An 18,853-nucleotide genomic window follows, 5' to 3' on the forward strand; every position below is an offset into this window, starting at 1 on the left:
TAATAAAATAAGTACAATTTTAATAAAATAAATAAAATTGTTAAATTAAAAAAATACATACGTTGTTTGTCTCTGTTTATTAATTTTATTCATAAAATAAATAAAATTGGTAAATTCCATTTAAAAACAAAAATGCATAAAATTTGTTTATTAATTAATTTATTATAAAAATGGTAGCAACATCTAGGGGTGCAAAAAAAAGAAATACGCATTTCTTGTACACCATGGCTTTGAAATTTAAAATATAATGCTTATTTATTAGTGCATGCCTTAATTTATTTCTGTCTGTGGCAGTGGAAGAGGAAGGCGTCACTCCAGTGAAGCGCCGGCGGGTGAGCAGCAGTGCTGAAGATCGGCCAGCAGACAGCGGCGGTGGTAGCAGCGTCTGTCCTCCATCTACTTCCTCCTCATTGGCTCCCTGCTCGGAGCAGAAGGCGGAGCCAGGGGAGGCGTTAACGCCCACCAGCACTTCGGACACTGAAACCCGAGACTCGTCCCTCATCGACCCGGGAGTGGAAAACGACCCGCCCTCTCCAGACAGCGCGTCCCTCGAGGAGAAGAAAATGGACGTTTCTTCATCATCATCATCGTCTTCGTCGTCATCCTCTTCGCTTCCCGAAGCGTTCGGCCGAGCGGACGAACCTCCGCCGCAGATAGCGGGACGAGAGGAGGAGGAAGAGGAAGACGGGCGGAAGGAAGCGCAAGAGCAGGAGGCGGAGCCAGAGCGAGAGGAAGTGCCCTCCACTTCCTCCTCGTCTGCCGACTCGGTGCTTTTACTCTCCAGCCTGCCGGATGCCGCGGAGGGGCGGAGCTGCTCGCTCCAGGAGGCGGAGTCGGGCGGGTGTGGCCACGCCCTCGCGCAGGATGCTCTGGAGATGCTGTCGCGCACAGTGGAGGCCACTATCGCCGTGGTTGCCAAACTTTCGAACGGGAAAGGAGGGACACGCCCCTCGGCTTTGTGACGTTTCTTCGGCGTCCCTCCTTTTTCGCATGTCACGTTTTTCCGTTCGCCATGCTGTTCGGTTTTGTCTTTTTAAAAGTAATTGAAGTCCAACTTTTTTCTTTTGCCGCCCTTTGGCTTCGCTCTTCATCTGTTTTGTGTCACAACACAAAAAGTTCTGCGTTCCGGCTCCGGAAAACTGAGCTCCGCATTAGTTGAACAGAACAAAAAAACAACTGGAGAAGCGTTTTTTTTTTGTCAAAGGGCAGTTTTTTTCTTTTTTTAAACCGTGATTTAGTTTTGAAGTGGTTTGTTTTCAAGGCTGCAGTGAAACAGGGAAAAGGTTTACAACGTTTTAGTCCCGTCAGTGCATAATTTAATTTGCGTTTTTATTCACGTGTATTATTATTATTATTACGATTGTCTTCTGTGCCAGTTTTGTACTTGCAGATGTGAGGCCTAAACGGCCTTGCTGTGTTTTTGTTTTTTTTGTTTTTTTTCTCTGTGGTGGATATCAAAAACTATGTTTACTTTGTATATTGAAAAGAAAGAACGAACCACAAGAACCTTGATTCTGTAAAGAATCTTCTAGATGTTGCCTGGCTTTGTAAATGAGATGGTTAAAAAATATATATATATATAAATATATTTATATATATATATATTTCTGTAAGATATATGTATACAGTATATATCCATTCAAGCGCAGTATACTGTATATATAAATCTACTGTATATATATATACCTACGTTGTGTATATAGAAACTTACGGTGCTCTTTTCAGGCTCAGAACATTTGTGGCTGGAATATTGCACATTTGATGGAACAGTTGGAGCTCTATTTTATTTACCGAAATACATTCCATAATCTATTGGATGTCATTCTTGCGTTCTCTGTATTTGATTTCTCTCTCAGTCTTTCTGTTTTGATTTATTTTAATATAGGATATAACTTAATAAAATTTTAATATGATTTAATTATGAATCGAGTCCAAAAAGCCGGTTGTGGGGTGTTTCTTTTTTTTTTTTTCTGTTGTGAGTATAACTAGTGGCTTTTCATAATTACATTGCTTTACATAACTAGTGTTCAGTGCACACTTCCTACAACAATGAAACATTTATTAAAGCTGCAGGCAGCGTTGAAATAGCCCTCCCACCTGGGCTCACTGCCACCCCGGAGCTTTAGAAAAACAGCGAATGATGAGCAATATGCGTTTAAAGTGGTAAATATAGAATGAATATATCAAAGTTATTTATATGTGCAAAACGTCCTGCTGCCAGCTGGTGGTGCTATGACTATTACTGGATATTGGCTGTAGATGTCTTCAGGCCAGCACTTTTATCAAACATGTGAAGTTTGGTGCAGATTGGACATTGCATGTTTAAGTTGGTGTAAAACAAGTCATTTCCTGTTGCCAGCAGGTGGCGCTATGATTATAACTGAATATTGGCCTTCAGATGTGTTCAGGCCAGGACTCTTATCAAACGTGAAGTTTGGGGCAGATCAGACATTGTATGGCGGAGCTACAACACCTATTCTCATGGCGAAACATCAAACTTTGCTTTAACATGCGCTTCAACGAAAACTCAAGATCTTTGCAATTTATTATTGCAAAGGCCTTTAGATTAGATTGACCAAATATAATGCTGATGTCATTAAATTTCTGTGAAGAGTTCATTAGAGCGTAAAACAAACAAAAAAAAAACCTGTTGCCAGCAGGTTTTAGCTATGGCTATAACTGAATATGAGCATGGGCATGTGTTCAGGACAGGACTCTTATCAAACGTGAATTTTGGTGCAGATCGGAGATTGAGTTATAACAACTTCCTGTTTCATGGCGAAACATCGAAATTTGCCATGGACACACCTTTTAAGGAAAACTCTAAGCTTTAGCTTGAGATTAGACTGACCAGATTTGGTGGTTATCTGTTTAAATCTCTAGGAGTTGTTCGTTAAAATACAACGCCTGAAAATAGCAAAAATGGCACAAAATGGTGAGAAAATTCTAAATAACAGACTTCCTGTTGGGTTTTGGACTTCTTACTGAAGGACATTTTTGTAGCTATTGGTGTGTTACATGTCTCTACTGAATTTCATACATGTATGTGAAACGTAGCTCAACGTAGCTTTGTTGAAATTTTATAGGTGGCGTTATCGAGCCATTTTGCCACACTCACCTCTGAAACCCATATCAGATGTAAATTTTCACAACTTTTGGTGTGTGCAGTTTCATGAGTTTTCGAGCATGTTTAGGCCCTCAAAAATGCAGTTCATTTTGGCGAAGAAAAAGAATCTGAGCAATTCCAACAGATCCCCGCACCGTCGGTGCTCAAGTCCTAAAAATGGTAACGTTTTAATTGTTTAAATAACAAGTTAATATTTAAGTTAAGTATTTTAAATATCAAGTTAACATTTCAGAAATGCTGGTTTTTATATTTTTGAATGCAGTTTTTTTGGTGTGCAAATGCCTCAACGATTGACTTTCAGGTCAGATCAATATGAAAACAGTGCTGCAACGTGCAACTGTTGTCTACAGAAATGCAGAATTGAGAAATATGCTAGTACGCCTTTCTGAGGACAGCCCAAAGCAAAAAAAAAAACAAAAAAAAAAAAACTGGTTTGAGGTGTGCTAAAACTCCTAAAGGAATCATCAACTGCCTTTATTATTTTGTACTGTTCTCTGAGGTCCCCTTATAATGTTATCAAAATTTTTACATCAAAAAACAGAATTTAGAAGTAATAATCAGTTTTCTGTGATGGTTTTTAAGCAACCTGTCGTTATGGCAGATTGTCTTCAATATAAGCTGTTTTTAGACTAATGACAAAGTTTTGAGTTCTGAAAGTTTCAAGATGTTTTTATGGTACAATGACCTCATATATGTCAAAATATCAAGGGAATTTCAGTTTCTCAGTTCATGACCCCTTTAAAGCCTCAGCTGTGTGTTGTCCTGTGATAAATATACAAGTACAAATCAGTTAAGAAACATTTTGAAAAAGTTTAATCATTCTACAAAGGAATTTACATCAAAGACAAAAAATTTAAAGCATTTTGGTACACAATCATCGCTGAGGTGGTTAAAGTGCAAAAGCCTACTGTTATTTGTAAGCTGGTTTTGGGATGTCCAGATCCCTTTGTGAAACAACACATTGAAAGTTAATTATCAAAAGGCAAGTCGATGTGCATATAACTTAAAAGAAAGAAAACTTGCATACAAAAGAGGAATTTTGCTCTTTTCCAAAGTTGAGTAAAAATGACAATTTTTCACTAACTGAAAGCAGTGTCTTGTCACAATGCATTATAGGATTAGCTTGTATCTTTTGGAATTGCCTTAAAACGTTTTGAAACAGAGCTTTAACAGTGTGTCAGAATTCACTGTAAAACTCATGAAGTCTCACAATGAGTAGTATTGAGGAGGTTTGATCCATCAGGATGTTTTCATAGGGCAGAGGTGGTGCTTCCGTTTGTCGAATCTGTGCCATTTTCGGAAGATCTTTCAGACTCCCGTCTGTGACTGAAGTCAACCTGAAAAACACAGTTTGAATACTTTGAAGCTTTTCAGTTCCACAGAATATTGTCCGAATTCTAAATCCGAATTGAGTGCTTTACCTCTCTGGCTTCGTCTTTATTTCTATCAACAGAAGAAACAAATTTAGTCAGAACAAACTTGATGCACTTTTTTATATTTGAGAACAAATTACTCTTTGACAATATATTGGCACTTACGTAAAGTTAAAACTGTTGTCTAAACTGGATGTCTCGTGTTTGGAAATATTGAAGCTCTCTTTGTCAGAATCAAGGTCCTTCTTCATTTTCTTCATCCTGAAGCAGCAAAAATAATGTATTGTATAACCACTAAGCAATTCTTTCTACTTCAACCAAAAGGTTACTCCCTAAAAAAATTTGCAATCATTTTCAACCTATTTTTTAGGATATACAACAAGATGAAATTTGCATGACGGTACTTAGTTTTATCCATCAGGAATGGGTGTGATGTGTAAAATCGACATTTTACTTGTGAAACAAGTTTGTATTTTCCCAGCTTGTTTGGCCTAGACATGATGTCATCTTATGGAGTGGTGGACCAAGTTATTATGTTTTGATTATGATTATGAAAACTAGGATGATTACACACTTAGGAATGATTTTCAGGTCATCAGGACTGCATTTAATGATTAGTTTTTATGTTTGAATTGCACGGAAAAACCACCACTATAAACTTACTTAACGAGATAGACGGCCAGCAGAGCGATAAGTCCCACAAGGCTTATTGCCAGCAGAGCACTTAGAGCGATGACAATTGTTTGACTGGAACCCTCTGAATTGTTTCCAGAACCTTCCTCCACTTTGAAATCCAAATCGGAACCAAACACCTTCTCCAGTTCGGCTTTTAAAGCGTCGTGATTACTCTGCAGTTTCCTGTGGGAGTTGACACAATTCAGATTCTTTGCTACAGTGGAAAGCAGAAATGTGAATCATTTATGAATAATTAGCATTTTGTAACTTACTTTTTGACCTCCGTGTCTTGGATGACAGCACCACTGGTATCCGTCGCAATAAAGCTGATGTAAGTCTTGGCTGTAGATTCTCGGAGAATGGTGCTCATCTCAATTCCATTGTCATTGCTCACACTGAGGATTTTCACAGTCAAACCTAAAGCTTTCTTCATGGAACTAAATAAAACACCAATAAAATGTTCAGTATGATCTGTGAAGAAGTTTATGGAAAAGTAATCATTCACATAAGAGAGGTTCTTGAAGCCAATGGCCCAGTTGCAGAGATTATGAGTGAATAATGTCAGCTTCAGTCTTTATCTCAAACAATGTGATATTTAGAAAGTAGGCTGAGAAATGGCAGTTCTCCTACTCACACTTCAATCTCTGGTATCTTCTTCTCCACTGTGGACACAGGCTGGTTTAGAGAGATGATTACAACGTTGTCACTTTCGCTGTTTTTTATTGTGATCTGTAGGTGGGAAACATGAGAGCTTGTTTTGATCTTTTGAATTCACAGTTGTCAATCACTTTGTAATTTGAAAAAGTCTTGCAGGAGCTTTCTCTTTCTCTCCCTTTCTTCTCACCTCAACTGTTGCAGTTGTGAACAGTCCATGTTTATCAGTGGCTTTAACCTGTGTGGTGAACAGAACGCCTTCAAGACTAGATGCGTCCAGTACGTAGATCTGACCACTGCTTGCCTCCACATCCAGCACAGGTGTGGACTCCAGGGAATACAGCAATTCTGAGCTCTCGTCCACATCAGGGTCTGATGCCTGAGGGACACATGACATTTCAACCCTTTACGTAACCCTCCCAAAATACTTTATTAAATACAATTAACAATTCTCTATTACTTATTTACATTTCTGCTTATGTATTTCCATTTTTCTCATGTCTTCTAGGAAGTTACTAGTGCATTATCCATACATTTGGTAAGATATTTTGGGTGATCGCTAGGTGTTTGCTTACTGGCCCAAGTCAGAAATTCTCTAGATATCCTTCCAGTATAAAAATACTTGTAAGCAATAGTAATTGTGATATGTACATTGGTAAACACCCCTACATATAAAATAAATCTGAGTACGCTTAGATACGCTTACCTTGACCTTCACTATAGGGAATTTGTAGGGAGCGATTCTGAAAATTTCTGCTTTATATATTGTTGCTTCAAACACAGGAGCCTCATTCACGTTCTCAACCTGAACGTTGACCTGAAGATCAAGAGAGAAGTCGTCAAATGCTAATATACATGGACTCTGTGCCAGCTTTTTCAAAGGGGAAAGCTTGGATTTGGATGTGTTGGCACAGCAAGACTTGGGCCTGCAACACGTTATGCAATTATGTGAACACAAACTTGTTATTGCATTCTTAAAAATTTGTCAGAAAGCAATTCATATTGCTACAAAAGTTCTTTGTGCATTCTCAGTGTTGCATCGAGAGGTGCTGTTATCTTGGACAACTACTCAATGTGTATTTTAGCTGTCTACCAGTGGTGTTTGGGTACTTGTGTAAAGTTTGTTTCTGGCCTAGTTTGTAGCAAGCATAATACCGTTGTCTCTGCAGTGTTTGGAGGAGTTCTGGAGTCTACGGCCTCTATTGTGAGAAAGTACCACTCCACTTTCTCCTTGTCCAATGGTTTGAGAGCTGTTATGGTTCCCTCACTATTCACAGAGAAGACATCTTCATGTGACTTCATGTTATAGCTGACTGTAACCAGTGGATTGCCTGTTACTGCTTTGACTTTGCCCACTATCGTGTCCTCAGGTTCATTCTCCTTAATTATGAAGTTGTAGGAGGAGTTCTCAAAAGCCACACTGTCAGTGAGAGAGGCAATTTTGAAGTGGATCAAGACTTCGGCTGCAGAAAGAAGAAAGATGTTTTGACATGTTTACTGGATCAGATTTGGACAATGAAGGAGAATGTACTAAGAATGAACACTGCAAATATTATCTGCATTGTTTTAACAGCAGATTCACAGGAATACTTTCAAAGGAATTATGTAAATCAGACCCAAACCTTCATCAGACTGTGCTGGTGTTCCATGATCTGTCGCTATAGCAGTAAGGTTTAGCATCATGTCTTCTGTGAGCTCACTAAGGTCAGAGGTCAAAGTGATGTCTCCAGTTTCAGCATCCAGTGCAACCATGGAAGAGACTTCAGAGAAACTACAGAAAGACAACATTAATGCATCTGTCTTTAAAAAGGTGTCATGTATGTAAGTGTGTTTTTATATTATTAATCCTGAAGATTTTACTTTTCTGAATGAAAGTCTTACCTGTAGCTAATGATTGCATTGGATCCCACGTCTTTATCTGTGGCAGAGAGCGTCAGCAGCACCTCTCCAAACTTGGCGTCTTTAACCAAAATTCTTCTGCTGTAGGAGTTAGAGCTGAAGACTGGAGCATTGTCATTGTTGTCTGTGATATTGACCCTCACTGTGGTGATGTTCTGCAGGAAATGAACACAAGCAACCCTTTTGTAGTCCAGACCAAAAGCCCATATTTATATCTTGCATGTAACTTAAGGATTTTAATTAGTATCATGTATCCAAAGGTTTGAATATTGACACAAAGTTGGATCCACAGTGCAGTGTCTCGTCAATAGCAGCTTCAACTTGTTGACCATCTGCGCAACATAAAAAACTATTACCTGGAGTTTGCTTTACATTTAGAGATGGAAAAATCTAAAACCAGCCAATCAAGGTATTCAGGATTACTGGAAATGTCCAGTCAAGTGTGTTGGGGACAGGTTGAAGCTAAACTTTGCAGGACACCTGATCTTGAAGACTTTGATGAGCTTGCTCAGGTGTGTTTGGGTTAGGGTTAGGGTTATAGCTAAACTCTGCAGGGCATTGGCCCTTCAGGGCAAGATTTGACCCTGCCTTAGAACATGTCTTGTATCATGGGAAACAGCTAAAACGATTTACACGATTTCCAGTGTGTTACGGAAACCTAATCATCAACCTAATCAGCTTTCTAAGGTTGCGACTAAGAATACACCAATAAGTACAATACAAAACTCTACTGAAGTACACAAACATCTTTCAAACTGTACAAAGAAAAGGAAATTACATTTGCCTGTGGGATCCCATTATCCACAGCAACAATGACCACATCATACACATCTTGTGTCTCTCGATCCAGCTCACTGATAGCTAGTAAAGTCCCATCCTAAAGGGAAGAAGAAAATAATTTAAAAAAAAAATTAAATAAAATCTGAACATCTGATAATACTCAGGTGTTTTATAGGTGTAGGTTCTCACCTCTTTGAAACTGAAGATATTGCTGTAAGAGGAAACAGTCATGATGACACGTCCGTTTTCTTCAATGTCAGAGTCTGTGGCTGAGATTAAGCACACCTCTCCAGGTGAAGAAGGTGTATACACACCTTCCTGAATCACAATGGGGTCTGGGAGAGGAAGGAATTGTGGGTTGTTGTCGTTGACATCCAAAACAGTGATGATAACCTGAGCTGTAGAGCTTAAGCCATCGACAGGCTGGTCCACAGCTATTACCTAAAGAACACAATGCCAGTATCCCATTTAGAATCAGTAGACATTCTGAACATTTTGTGAATAGATGGGTTCAAGAGATGACTGTGATAGTTTTATACCTCTATGTTATATTTGTCTTTAGTTTCTCTGTCCAAGTTGGCATCACTCCTGAGTGATATTACTCCCTGACTGTTGATAACGAAGGTATCATTGTCCATGATAAAGTGACCTTTAGAGAACCCAGCCTGATTGGAAAGAAAAGAAAAAAAGCTAAGTACATTTAAACAAACTTGGAATGTTGGCTTGACAGTGGTAGGGAACTGGTAGGGAATTTTACCAAATTGTTGCTAGAGTGGCTAAAGTGTTACAGAGTTTTAAGTTTTTGTTGCTAGAGTGTTCTGGGTGGTGCTAAGAAGGTGCAAAGATGTTCTAATGGGGTTACCATGCAACTGCATAAATGACGAGTCATAGCATCCACTCAGAACACTTGTGCAAATGTTTGGGAGTAAATTAAAAGATTGTTGTTATGTGGTTGCTAATGTTTCAAGGTAATTAGAGTGCTGGTAGTGTATTCTCGGTGGTTGCTAGAGGCATTGCTAGGCAGTTGCTAAGGTCTTCTGAGAGATTGTTAGGGCAAATCAAGGCTATTACTACATAGACTTTATGGGATGTTGCTTGAATACTGTAAGAGTTACAGTTGGAAATTTTGTTGTTAACTAATAACATTCTAATGTCTATTTTTCTTACCTCATCCTCATCTGAAATCTCCAAAGATACCAGAGCAGTTCCACCTGCAAGGTTTTCATAGACGGACACATCATACAGGTCCTTACTGAACACAGGAGCTTTATCATTTATATCCTCAACCCAAAACCATTACAGATGCTTTGCCAGTGAGAATGGGGTCTCCTCCATCTCGTCCCTCCACCTCAAGAGTGTACTGCTTAACTTTGCCATAATCCAGTTTTTCAGCTAGGCTTATGGAACCAGACTCAGGGTCAATGGTAAAGACGGGTGGTGTTGAAGAAGGCTCCTGTTTGACAATGTGATAAGTCACAACAGCATTTTCACCATCATCTTCGTCTCTCGCCATGATGTCTACGATGTTTGTTCCTACTTCAGCATGCTCGGACACTGTGGCCTCATACTGTTGTTTGGAAAATATTGGAAGATTGTCATTGATGTCAGTCACGGAGATGTCTAGAGTGGTGGTAGCAGAACGTGACGGGCGACCCTGGTCTTGGGCAGTGATCACTAAGCGGTATTGATCTTGGGTCTCCCTGTCAAGGGGAGCATCTAGAGTTATCACTCCTGTTTCTTGGTTAACAATAAATCTTCCAGCACCTCCTACAAGAGTGTATCGCACTTCACCATTAAACCCTGAATCCACATCCGTGGCTGTTACGGATGTTACATTATCTCCCACTGTGTAATTCTCTGGTACTGGGACAGTAGCAGGGTGAATTTCAAACGCTGGACTGTTGTCATTGATGTCCAGCACCTCAACCTCGACTGATGCCTCATCCCGGTTAGTACCATCCGTTATCGACAGTTGCACAGTGTAGCTGCTTTTCTCCTCAAAGTCTAGTTTGACTTTGGTCGAGAGAACACCTGTGTCCTGGTCTATGGAGAACTTCTCAGTTTCACTCTCAACTGCTAAGGTGACATTAACCATAGGCTCAAGGGAGAAGAAGTCAATCTGTAAATGAAAGAGTACACATTGGTCCATGATTAGACTATTTACCATATTTCCACTGTCTTTGTTACGGTATGTGAGAACTCAAAATTAATGAATATTTAAAGGAATGCATGCTATATTCCAAGCCTTCTGATTTTCAGAACATAATGATTCCTTCAGTCTGTTCCTCACACAAAGCAGTTGAATAACCTTAAAAGACTTGGAGTATAGTGCATAAGGCATATAGACTACTTCATGGCAGGGATTTTCAACACAACAAAAACAGCTCCAATCACAGCGTCCTCCATTCACCAGTTGTTGACGTTTGTAAATGGCATGAATAAAGACGTTTCTGTCTGCTCCTTCAGAGTTCCTGCTGCTGGTGCAACAAATGCGACCAGGAAAATGGCCTGAAGGAGAAATTGGTACTCTAGGATCCACCATGCTGGCTAGTTCCTAAAACTATATGGTGCAAAAGCCCCAGATGAATTCATTCTTACAGCCAATTTCATATTTTTTCCTGTTACAGCACCTCCAACTGGCCAATCTCTGCCATTTTTTGCATGTGTCCTCAGACTGAGCCCATACACAAGTGTACCAATTTTAGTGAAAATATCTTTTCATATTTTTCCTTAAAATAAAGATTTGTTAGTTTAGATCAGGGGTGCCCAAACCTTGTCCTGGAGGGCCAAGAGAGATTTGCTCCAACTTACCTTAACACACCTGCCAGGAAGTTTCTAGTATGCCTAGTAAGAGCTTGATTAGCTGGCTCAGGCATGTTTAATTGGGGGTGGAGCTAAACTCTGCAGGACACCGGCCCTCTGGGACCGAGTCTGGGCACCACTGGTTTAGATGGTTATAATTCAGCAGATCATATTATTGTCATCAAAGGCTTTTATATCAGTTACAGGGACAGTGCCACTGGAAAGAAGATATTATAAGGAAACTCTTTGTGCTGTAAGTACCTTCACGATCTCTGCGTCCGCCTGATCCTCCTCTACTTGGCCCCGATAGATTTTCTGAAGGAACTGAGGAGCAGACTTTCCAGGTGCCTTGACATTCACCATTGCAGCAGTTGATCTGCTTATCGCACCCCCTAATGGTATTAAAAGAAAGTGCAGTGGTTTTTAAGCCAAAAGTAATGTATCCACAGCCTCCATCAATGTGTTCCAAAACACCTATAAAAACTTACCATCCTTTGCAGTCACATAGAGTGGAAACTCAAGGATTTTATTGTCCTCCAAGACAATTTCTTTAACTAATGTAATCTCCCCATCATTCTCATTAATTTCAAAATGACCTTTCTCATTTGCCAAACTCAATGGAGTAGCTGATTTCCCCATTTGAACCAGTATCCAGGTCTGTTGCTTTGACCTTAAATAAAAATGTATGTATGTTTAGTTAGTAAACTTCTTTCCAATGTTTATGGTTCCACAGTCATCTTATAATGACATTATGGCTCAACAATCTCTGAAAATGTACTAAAACATTTTACATTTAAATGACTCAAAAACAATGATTTATTACCTTGACAACATGCATTCCAATGCTCTGATTGCTGAAAACTTTGCCCTCATACTGGGATGTTGTAAACTGTGGACTGTTGTCATTCTCATCCAGCAAGACAATGGTCACATCAGCTGTTGCTTTGTTGGTGGAAGGAGGGTTTTCTTGTGCTTCAACCTTTAGGTTTGAAGAATAAAATGGGCATACTTACTATACAGTGGTGCTTGAAACCAATGTGATCACATTATAATTCTTCAGTAAAATCAAAGTGATATCTCATGATAAAATGAGCCTTCTGGTTACTTGAAAACTGAAGTTGGCTGTGGTCTCTCTGTCTAGGTCTGCAGAACTTTTCACCAGAATTGTTCCATCAGGGCCGATGGAAAAAGGGACAGAGTCTGGAATAATCTGCAGTGTTCCCATAAATCCTCCCTGGGGTGAAATAAGTCACTTAGTAAATTGCTCAGTTTTTGTTTTATTTTTCAATCAGACAGTGAGCTTTTTTAGGAAGAGTACCAGGTCTAGGTCAGTGACTCTAGTCTGAAGCACAAACTGGTCCTGTGGTGAATTCTCTGGAATAGATACTGTGTACTCATCGTTGTCAAATTTCGGCGAGTTGTCATCCACATCCTCAATGGTGATGGATACCACAGTGTTTGCTGTCTTACTGGCATCATCCTCCTGAGTTGCCTATTTTTAAAGGGAAAAAATGATTAGAAAACATGAACAATCAAAATACTAAAATCACTTCAGATTTATAACATCAACCTAATTTTTAATAAATAAATGTCTTTAGAAATGTCTTATACCTGTATGTGAACTGTTATCTGGTCAATTTTCTCTCTATCTAGTGCCGTTGTCACAGAGATGACCCCACTGCTTCGGTCAATTTCAAAGTTGCTCTGATATTCATTTGGAACAACTGGAACAAAAATGTGGATATTTGTGCTTTGTCATTATCAGAAACTTAATTCAGAATATTCAAATATAAGTATATTATGAAAGGTGTGACTAACTGTTTTGTCTTTTTACATTTTCATGTTATCAGATGAGACTTTCGTCTCTAGCTTTACATCCATTTATCGAGAAACTATATTTGGAAATGGGTGGAGGGGGCTGTTTAGATTAGGACATATGTTATGTGAGTGTGTTGTAAATCTTCTGTTACCTGCTGTTATGCTGTAAACTACAGGCTCGTTAATTCCCGTATCACCATCTTGAGCTTTTATGGCCTCAGGAGTGATGTCTGAGAATTGTCCCACCTGTGCGTTGACAGAAAAGACATAAAGGGTTTTGTTTTTGTGGTCAGACATGTGTTTAAAGATTTAATCTCGTCCTCTGATGTTATTTACCTGATTTTCCTCAATGGATGCCTTGTAGAGACTGTGATCAAAATAAGGGTTTAGATTGTCAAAATCTTTAACCGTTATTGTAACTGTTGTTGTGTCACTGAATTCTCCTATATCCTGCAAAGAAACACAGTGTTGCATTACTACCATAAAATAAAAAAAAAGTGTTGGTTTAAAAATGAAGATTTTGTCATTTATTTGTGGTCCTCATCCACCTTCGCTGTATGGAAAAAACAGCTTGGACATTCTGCTAAACATGTAATTTTTGTGTGGATTATTTCTTTAAAGAATAGTCTACTAAAGGACTGGTAGGATGTGAGAGAGCTCGTCTTTACTTTAGCTTCCACGGTGAAGATGTACTGTTGAGCATTGTTGTAGTTCAGACGGTTAGTCAACCTGATGTTACCATCATCTCTCACTTCAAAGTTACCTGGTACTGGAGGCTGTTAATAGAGGCAAAGTGATGAATTAAATGAGGACATGGAAAAATTCATACATAGAAACTGAGCTTAATAAATAATTAAACATATTATTTAGTTTTCTTTCCTTAAAAGGTATCTGTATTCTTCAAAACTTTAACAATATACATTTGAAGTCAAAAGTTTACATACACCTTGCAGAATCTGCAAAATGTTAATTATTTTACCAAAATAAAAGGGATCATACAAAATGCAATTTTATAAAAATTACCCTGTTCAAAAGTTTACATACACTTGATTCTTAATACTGTGTTGTTTCCTGAACGATCCACAGCTGTTTTTTGTTTGTTTAGTGATAGTTGTTCATGAGTCCCTTGCCTGTCCTGAACAATTAAACTGCCCACTGTTCTTCAGAAAAATCCTTCAGGTCCAACAGATTCTTAGGTTTTTGTGTATTTGAACCCTTTCCAACAAGGGAAAAGGATGCAACTATTACAGAAGGTTCAAACGCTCACTGATACTTCAGAAGGAAAAATGATACATTAAGAGCTAAGGGTGTAAACTTTTGAACAGAATGAAGATGTATACTTTTTTTTTTATTTTGCCTAAATGGCAAAATAAAAAAATAATAATAGTTGCATATGAGTCCCTCAGTTGTCCTCAGTGTGAAAAGATGGATCTCAAAATCATACAGCCATTGTTGAAAAGGGTTCGAATACACAAAAATGCTGAAAACGAAAGAATTTGTGGGACCTGAAGGATTTTTCTGAAGAACAGCAGGCAGTTTAACTGTTCAGGACAAACAAGGGACTCATGAACAACTATCACTAAACAAAAAAGCACAGTTGTGGATCATTCAGGTAACAACACACTATTAAGAATCAAGCGTATGTAAACCTTTGAACAGGGCCATTTTTTTAAATAAATTCCACTATTATTTATTTCTTGTGGACTATATCTAAACATCTTTTTTATTTTTTATTATTTTTATTCAGGTCAGTACTAAATACAAAAATAACATGCATTTTGTATGATCCCTCTTATTTTGGTAAAATAATTAACATTTAGCAGGTTTTTGCAAGGTGTATGTAAACTTTTGACTCATGAATTAGTTGAGATTTAATATTTTAATTGATTGACAGCCCTTATGAAAATTTAACTTAGGTGAAATTTTGTTTAGTTACTGATACAAATAATGCAGTTTTGTGGTAAGACATCAAAAGCTATTAGACTCAGACTCACCAGTATAGAATATGTAACTCTGTTGTTGTCTGCAGACACATCAGCATCATCAGCACTCACCCTGAGCACAGTTGAACCCACATCTATCGTCTGGAGCAACAGACACAGTTTACAAAGTGATGTGAGGTCCCTCAGTGACCAAACACTACAACTGTATAAAGACATGATATTACACACACCTCTGACACGGTAGCGCTGTATGTTTTGCTCTGGAAGATCGGAGGGTTGTCATTAACGTCCAGAACATCTACTGTCCGCAAGTTTTTCAGCTGAAATGTAGAATGAAGACTTTATAGTCAGATGTTAGTGCTGAATCTTTATTTCTATAATGCTTTGTTCTAATTATTTTATGACGTTACTGTTGAAATAAACATACCCCTGTGTTTGAGCAGGTGACTGAATAATATAATTTCTCTCCATGCTAGAAGTAAAACACACAAAGAGTGAAGAAATGAAATGAGGTACAGTCAACTATATGGGAATGGATGAAAGACTAAGCTATCAGTCAGTAGGGACGAGCTGACACTACACCAACTCAATGAATCAGTGAGGCTGGAACAAACCTGCTTTAGTTCATCAGCGTCCAGTGGTTTTTTGGTTCGTACAGTAGCGGTCGAGTCTCCATCAGAGTAAACCAGCTCCACAAATTCCAAACCAATAGGAAAAAGATTTGTCTCAAGCACCAGTCGATCCTCTGGTCTGATATTAGTGAGAATCTCTACATCACCTGTAAGCCAGATCAAATACACATTTGATTGTGTGTTATAATACATATTCAAATAATAATTAATCACATAAAGACTAGATCATTCCAGTGCGCTAGTGTTCTTGTATTACTCTTGTAATACCCACAAGCAACAGCACTTGAAATGACCACATGGACAATCAAATATATTTTGATAAAAACATTTAGAATATTTTTTTATAAAAAATTTACTACTACTACTAATAATACAGCAGTTTGTTTGCAACAGTGAAAAGGCGTATGTAATACTGTATACTATTCTGTTAAAGTCATGTTAGCATATCTCACCTGTATATCCCTCCAGGATGCTCCCTACATTGGTATTAGATCCAGCTGCACAGTTTATCGGTGTGGAACCTTAAACAGTAACAAGTAATTGGTTTAAAGACAATGGACAGCTGAAAGCCTACATTTGGTATTACAAAAGCATTAAATCACACAATATGCCAAAAAAACAAGAAATCTATCAACTTAAACAGGCAGTTTTAAATTGGCCATGCTGGTGAGATGCTTCAGCGGTCATTCTAAATCAGATCAACATAGTATCTCGTTGGGTAACACTTTACAATAAGCCTTCATCTGTTAACATTAATTACCTTCAGTTGAGGTCAAAAGTTTACATACACCTTGCAGAATCAGCAAAATGTTAATTATTTTACCAGAATAAGAGGGGTTATACAAAATACATGCTATTTTTATTTAGTACTGACCTGAATAAGATATTTCACATAAAAGACGTTTACATATGAAGAGTCCATTTGCAAAAACAGATAACTCTGTTTTTAACTGTTTTCAAAAATCATGTTTTTTCATTGTGCATTCCAATTAATCTCAATCAAACTGCAGTTGGGTTACGTAACGTAACAAAAAACATGATATTTGAAAATTTAAAAAACAAAACAGAGTTATCTTTTTTTGCAAATAAACTCTTCACATAGTCCACAAGAGAAAATAATAGTTAAGTTTATAAAAATGACCCTGTGCAGAAGTTTACATACACTTGATTCTTTTTACTGTGTTGTTACCTGAATAATGAAAACATGATCCAATGAATTTGTTTAGTTTGTTTAGTGATAGTTGTTCATGAGTTCCTTGTTTGCCCTGAATAGTTAAACTGCCCGCTGTTCTTCAGAAAAATCCCACAAATTCCTTGGTTTTTCAGCATTTTTGTGTATTTGAACCCTTTTCAACAATGACTGTATGATTTTGAGATTCATCTTTTCGTGACTCATGAACAACTATTACTAAACAAAAACAAAACAAAACAAAAAACAGCTGTATATTAGTTTTGAACTGTATATTAGTACATTTTTAACTGTATGTTAGTTTAAAACTTACTAATACATTAAGTACTTACTAATACTTTATTTTAAGGTCCAATTCGCGCCAAACCATTAACTGTGACTTTTGACACAAACTCCTAATTTGCTGCTTATTAATAGTTAGTTTGGTAGTTGTTAATTTTATATATCGCCTGGGATTAGGGATGTAGGTAATGAAGAATATGTGCTGTATGAGCACTAAAAATAGCCAATTTGTTAATAATAGGCATGCTAAAAAGCAACTAGTTAATAGTGAGAATTGGTTCCTATACTAAAGTGTTACCGAATTTAAAGTTGTATCTGTTAGCATTAATTAATGTACTGTGAACTAACATGAACATGAACATTTTAATTAACTAACATTAACAAGTATTAATAAATGCTGAAAAAATATATTTTTAGTTCGTGTTAGTTAATGCATGAACTAAATGCAATCGATTCCCATAGATCGATTCCCATCGGAAGAAATCGAGTTCTGCTGGGCCATTTGGGTGGGTTACGTGGTGCCTAAACCAGTTACTGCTAATATTAGGTTATAACATTTTATTTCATTAGACAGTCATAAACTTGACTTACCAACAGCACTCTGTACATCGTGGACATGCAGACAAGCTAAAATAAATAAAATGGAAAATGAGGCCATCTTTTCCATAATTCACAATCAGTGCAGCTTGTATAATGACGTCTGGCAGTGAAGAGAGCAGCTATTCCTTGTGTAACATCTCTATCGCTGAGCTCTTCTTTATTGTGTGTCATAAAGTTATGGCCTCATGAAAGGTATCAAAGGTGTTTCATAGAAGCCAATAATCCAGGTTTGTTGTAGGAGGGGTTTTCTGGAAAGAAGTTGACGTTACTAGTTTATTTGAGCATATCTAAGATTTTGAACCTTTGTTATTGGGTGTTACTTAATCTTGTTTCGTTATTCCTGCTCATGCAATGGTTTCAGTGGCTTGATATAATCTTGTTTATTATTATACAGCCCTCTGGTATACTTCATTCTGATTGGACATTCTAATGTCAAATGACCAATGACGTTATATTTAGCTGTTGTTCTGGCAACGATTTCATAAGCTGTGCTTTAAGTCTTGTATATTACTTTCTTGTCACATAATCGAATAATTTCAACTCAAATCAATATGTCAGTTTTCATTTATTCATGTAGCCTACTGGTAAATTGGAGAAGAATACTGAAAAATCAACTGCTCTGGGAAGTGACCATCCTATCAGGGTTTATTTTGCAATAATGAATGGTGCATTATTCGTCCTTATTAATTACCACACTTTATGGTGGACTTTGGCCTGTAATTGAACAGGCTGTAAAGACACATGACAAGAATGGATTATTCACACCCAGCACTGCTGGGTGAAATTTTCCAAATCTGTATGCCTTAATCTATGTTGCTGCTGCCAACACAATCAAAAATTATCTTATCACTGCTTACTAGCAGTGTTATCGGGAAAAAGTGTTACTTTTATTACACTAACATTTAGTGACAGTACAGAATACATCAAAGGTCAAACTCAATAAACACTCTATATAAAAATGTTTAAGATTTTTCAATCAAAACAAACAAAAAACCCTGTTCCAGCCCTGACATACCTAATTTCTGTAATAATTGTTTTTAATTCTCATACCATCACTCCAACAAATCCATCTCTGTTGG

General features: G+C 37.7%; 3 protein-coding genes across 3 annotated transcripts in view; 1 reads left to right on the forward strand and 2 right to left on the reverse strand.

Annotated features, from left to right (window-relative positions):
* usp34 (ubiquitin specific peptidase 34) overlaps positions 1 to 1,812 on the forward strand; it is a 49,114-nt gene extending 47,302 nt beyond the window's left edge. Inside the window, exon 77 of the mRNA XM_051107208.1 lies at positions 295 to 1,812. Coding sequence (XP_050963165.1) covers positions 295 to 962 — 668 coding nt within the window. The 3' untranslated portion in view covers positions 963 to 1,812. The remainder of the gene's footprint in view (positions 1 to 294) is intronic.
* Positions 1,813 to 4,509: 2,697 nt separating this feature from the next.
* LOC127170113 (protocadherin-like wing polarity protein stan) lies at positions 4,510 to 9,822 on the reverse strand. The gene is made up of 14 exons (XM_051117903.1): positions 9,676 to 9,822; positions 9,048 to 9,173; positions 8,698 to 8,949; positions 8,507 to 8,605; positions 7,711 to 7,883; positions 7,452 to 7,600; positions 6,985 to 7,292; positions 6,536 to 6,646; positions 6,020 to 6,208; positions 5,810 to 5,904; positions 5,448 to 5,612; positions 5,164 to 5,358; positions 4,666 to 4,761; positions 4,510 to 4,570 (listed from the first exon to the last, which is right to left on the reverse strand). The coding sequence occupies exons 2-14, from the start codon at positions 9,144 to 9,146 to the stop codon at positions 4,525 to 4,527; spliced, it is 1,977 nt and encodes a 658-aa protein (XP_050973860.1). The 5' UTR covers positions 9,147 to 9,173; positions 9,676 to 9,822; the 3' UTR covers positions 4,510 to 4,524.
* Positions 9,823 to 11,571: 1,749 nt separating this feature from the next.
* LOC127170127 (protocadherin beta-12-like) lies at positions 11,572 to 17,948 on the reverse strand. The gene is made up of 15 exons (XM_051117928.1): positions 17,766 to 17,948; positions 16,156 to 16,224; positions 15,686 to 15,849; positions 15,499 to 15,543; positions 15,302 to 15,391; positions 15,123 to 15,212; positions 13,797 to 13,904; positions 13,465 to 13,578; positions 13,281 to 13,374; positions 12,922 to 13,034; positions 12,629 to 12,802; positions 12,416 to 12,544; positions 12,134 to 12,289; positions 11,799 to 11,980; positions 11,572 to 11,702 (listed from the first exon to the last, which is right to left on the reverse strand). The coding sequence occupies exons 1-14, from the start codon at positions 17,839 to 17,841 to the stop codon at positions 11,912 to 11,914; spliced, it is 1,491 nt and encodes a 496-aa protein (XP_050973885.1). The 5' UTR covers positions 17,842 to 17,948; the 3' UTR covers positions 11,572 to 11,702; positions 11,799 to 11,911.
* Positions 17,949 to 18,853: the final 905 nt, after the last annotated feature.

The sequence above is a fragment of the Labeo rohita genome, chromosome 1 (genome assembly GCF_022985175.1).
Source record: "Labeo rohita strain BAU-BD-2019 chromosome 1, IGBB_LRoh.1.0, whole genome shotgun sequence".
Classification (NCBI taxonomy): Eukaryota; Metazoa; Chordata; class Actinopteri; order Cypriniformes; family Cyprinidae; genus Labeo; species Labeo rohita.

Bases quoted from the DNA above. Each gene is read 5' to 3' on its own strand.
- LOC127170113 (XM_051117903.1), bottom strand. From the start codon at position 9,146: ATGGACAATGATACCTTCGTTATCAACAGTCAGGGAGTAATATCACTC. The intron at 8,606-8,697 runs GTGAGAACCTAC...TCTTCCCTTTAG, and splicing joins ATATCTTCAGTTTCAAAGAG to GATGGGACTTTACTAGCTAT. The intron at 5,905-6,019 runs GTGAGAAGAAAG...TCCCACCTACAG, and splicing joins TCACAACTGCAACAGTTGAG to ATCACAATAAAAAACAGCGA.
- LOC127170127 (XM_051117928.1), bottom strand. From the start codon at position 17,841: ATGGAAAAGATGGCCTCATTTTCCATTTTATTTATTTTAGCTTGTCTG. The intron at 15,850-16,155 runs GTGAGATATGCT...TCTGGCTTACAG, and splicing joins CATCCTGGAGGGATATACAG to GTGATGTAGAGATTCTCACT. The intron at 12,290-12,415 runs GTAACCAGAAGG...TCAAACCTAAAG, and splicing joins CAGCCAACTTCAGTTTTCAA to GTTGAAGCACAAGAAAACCC.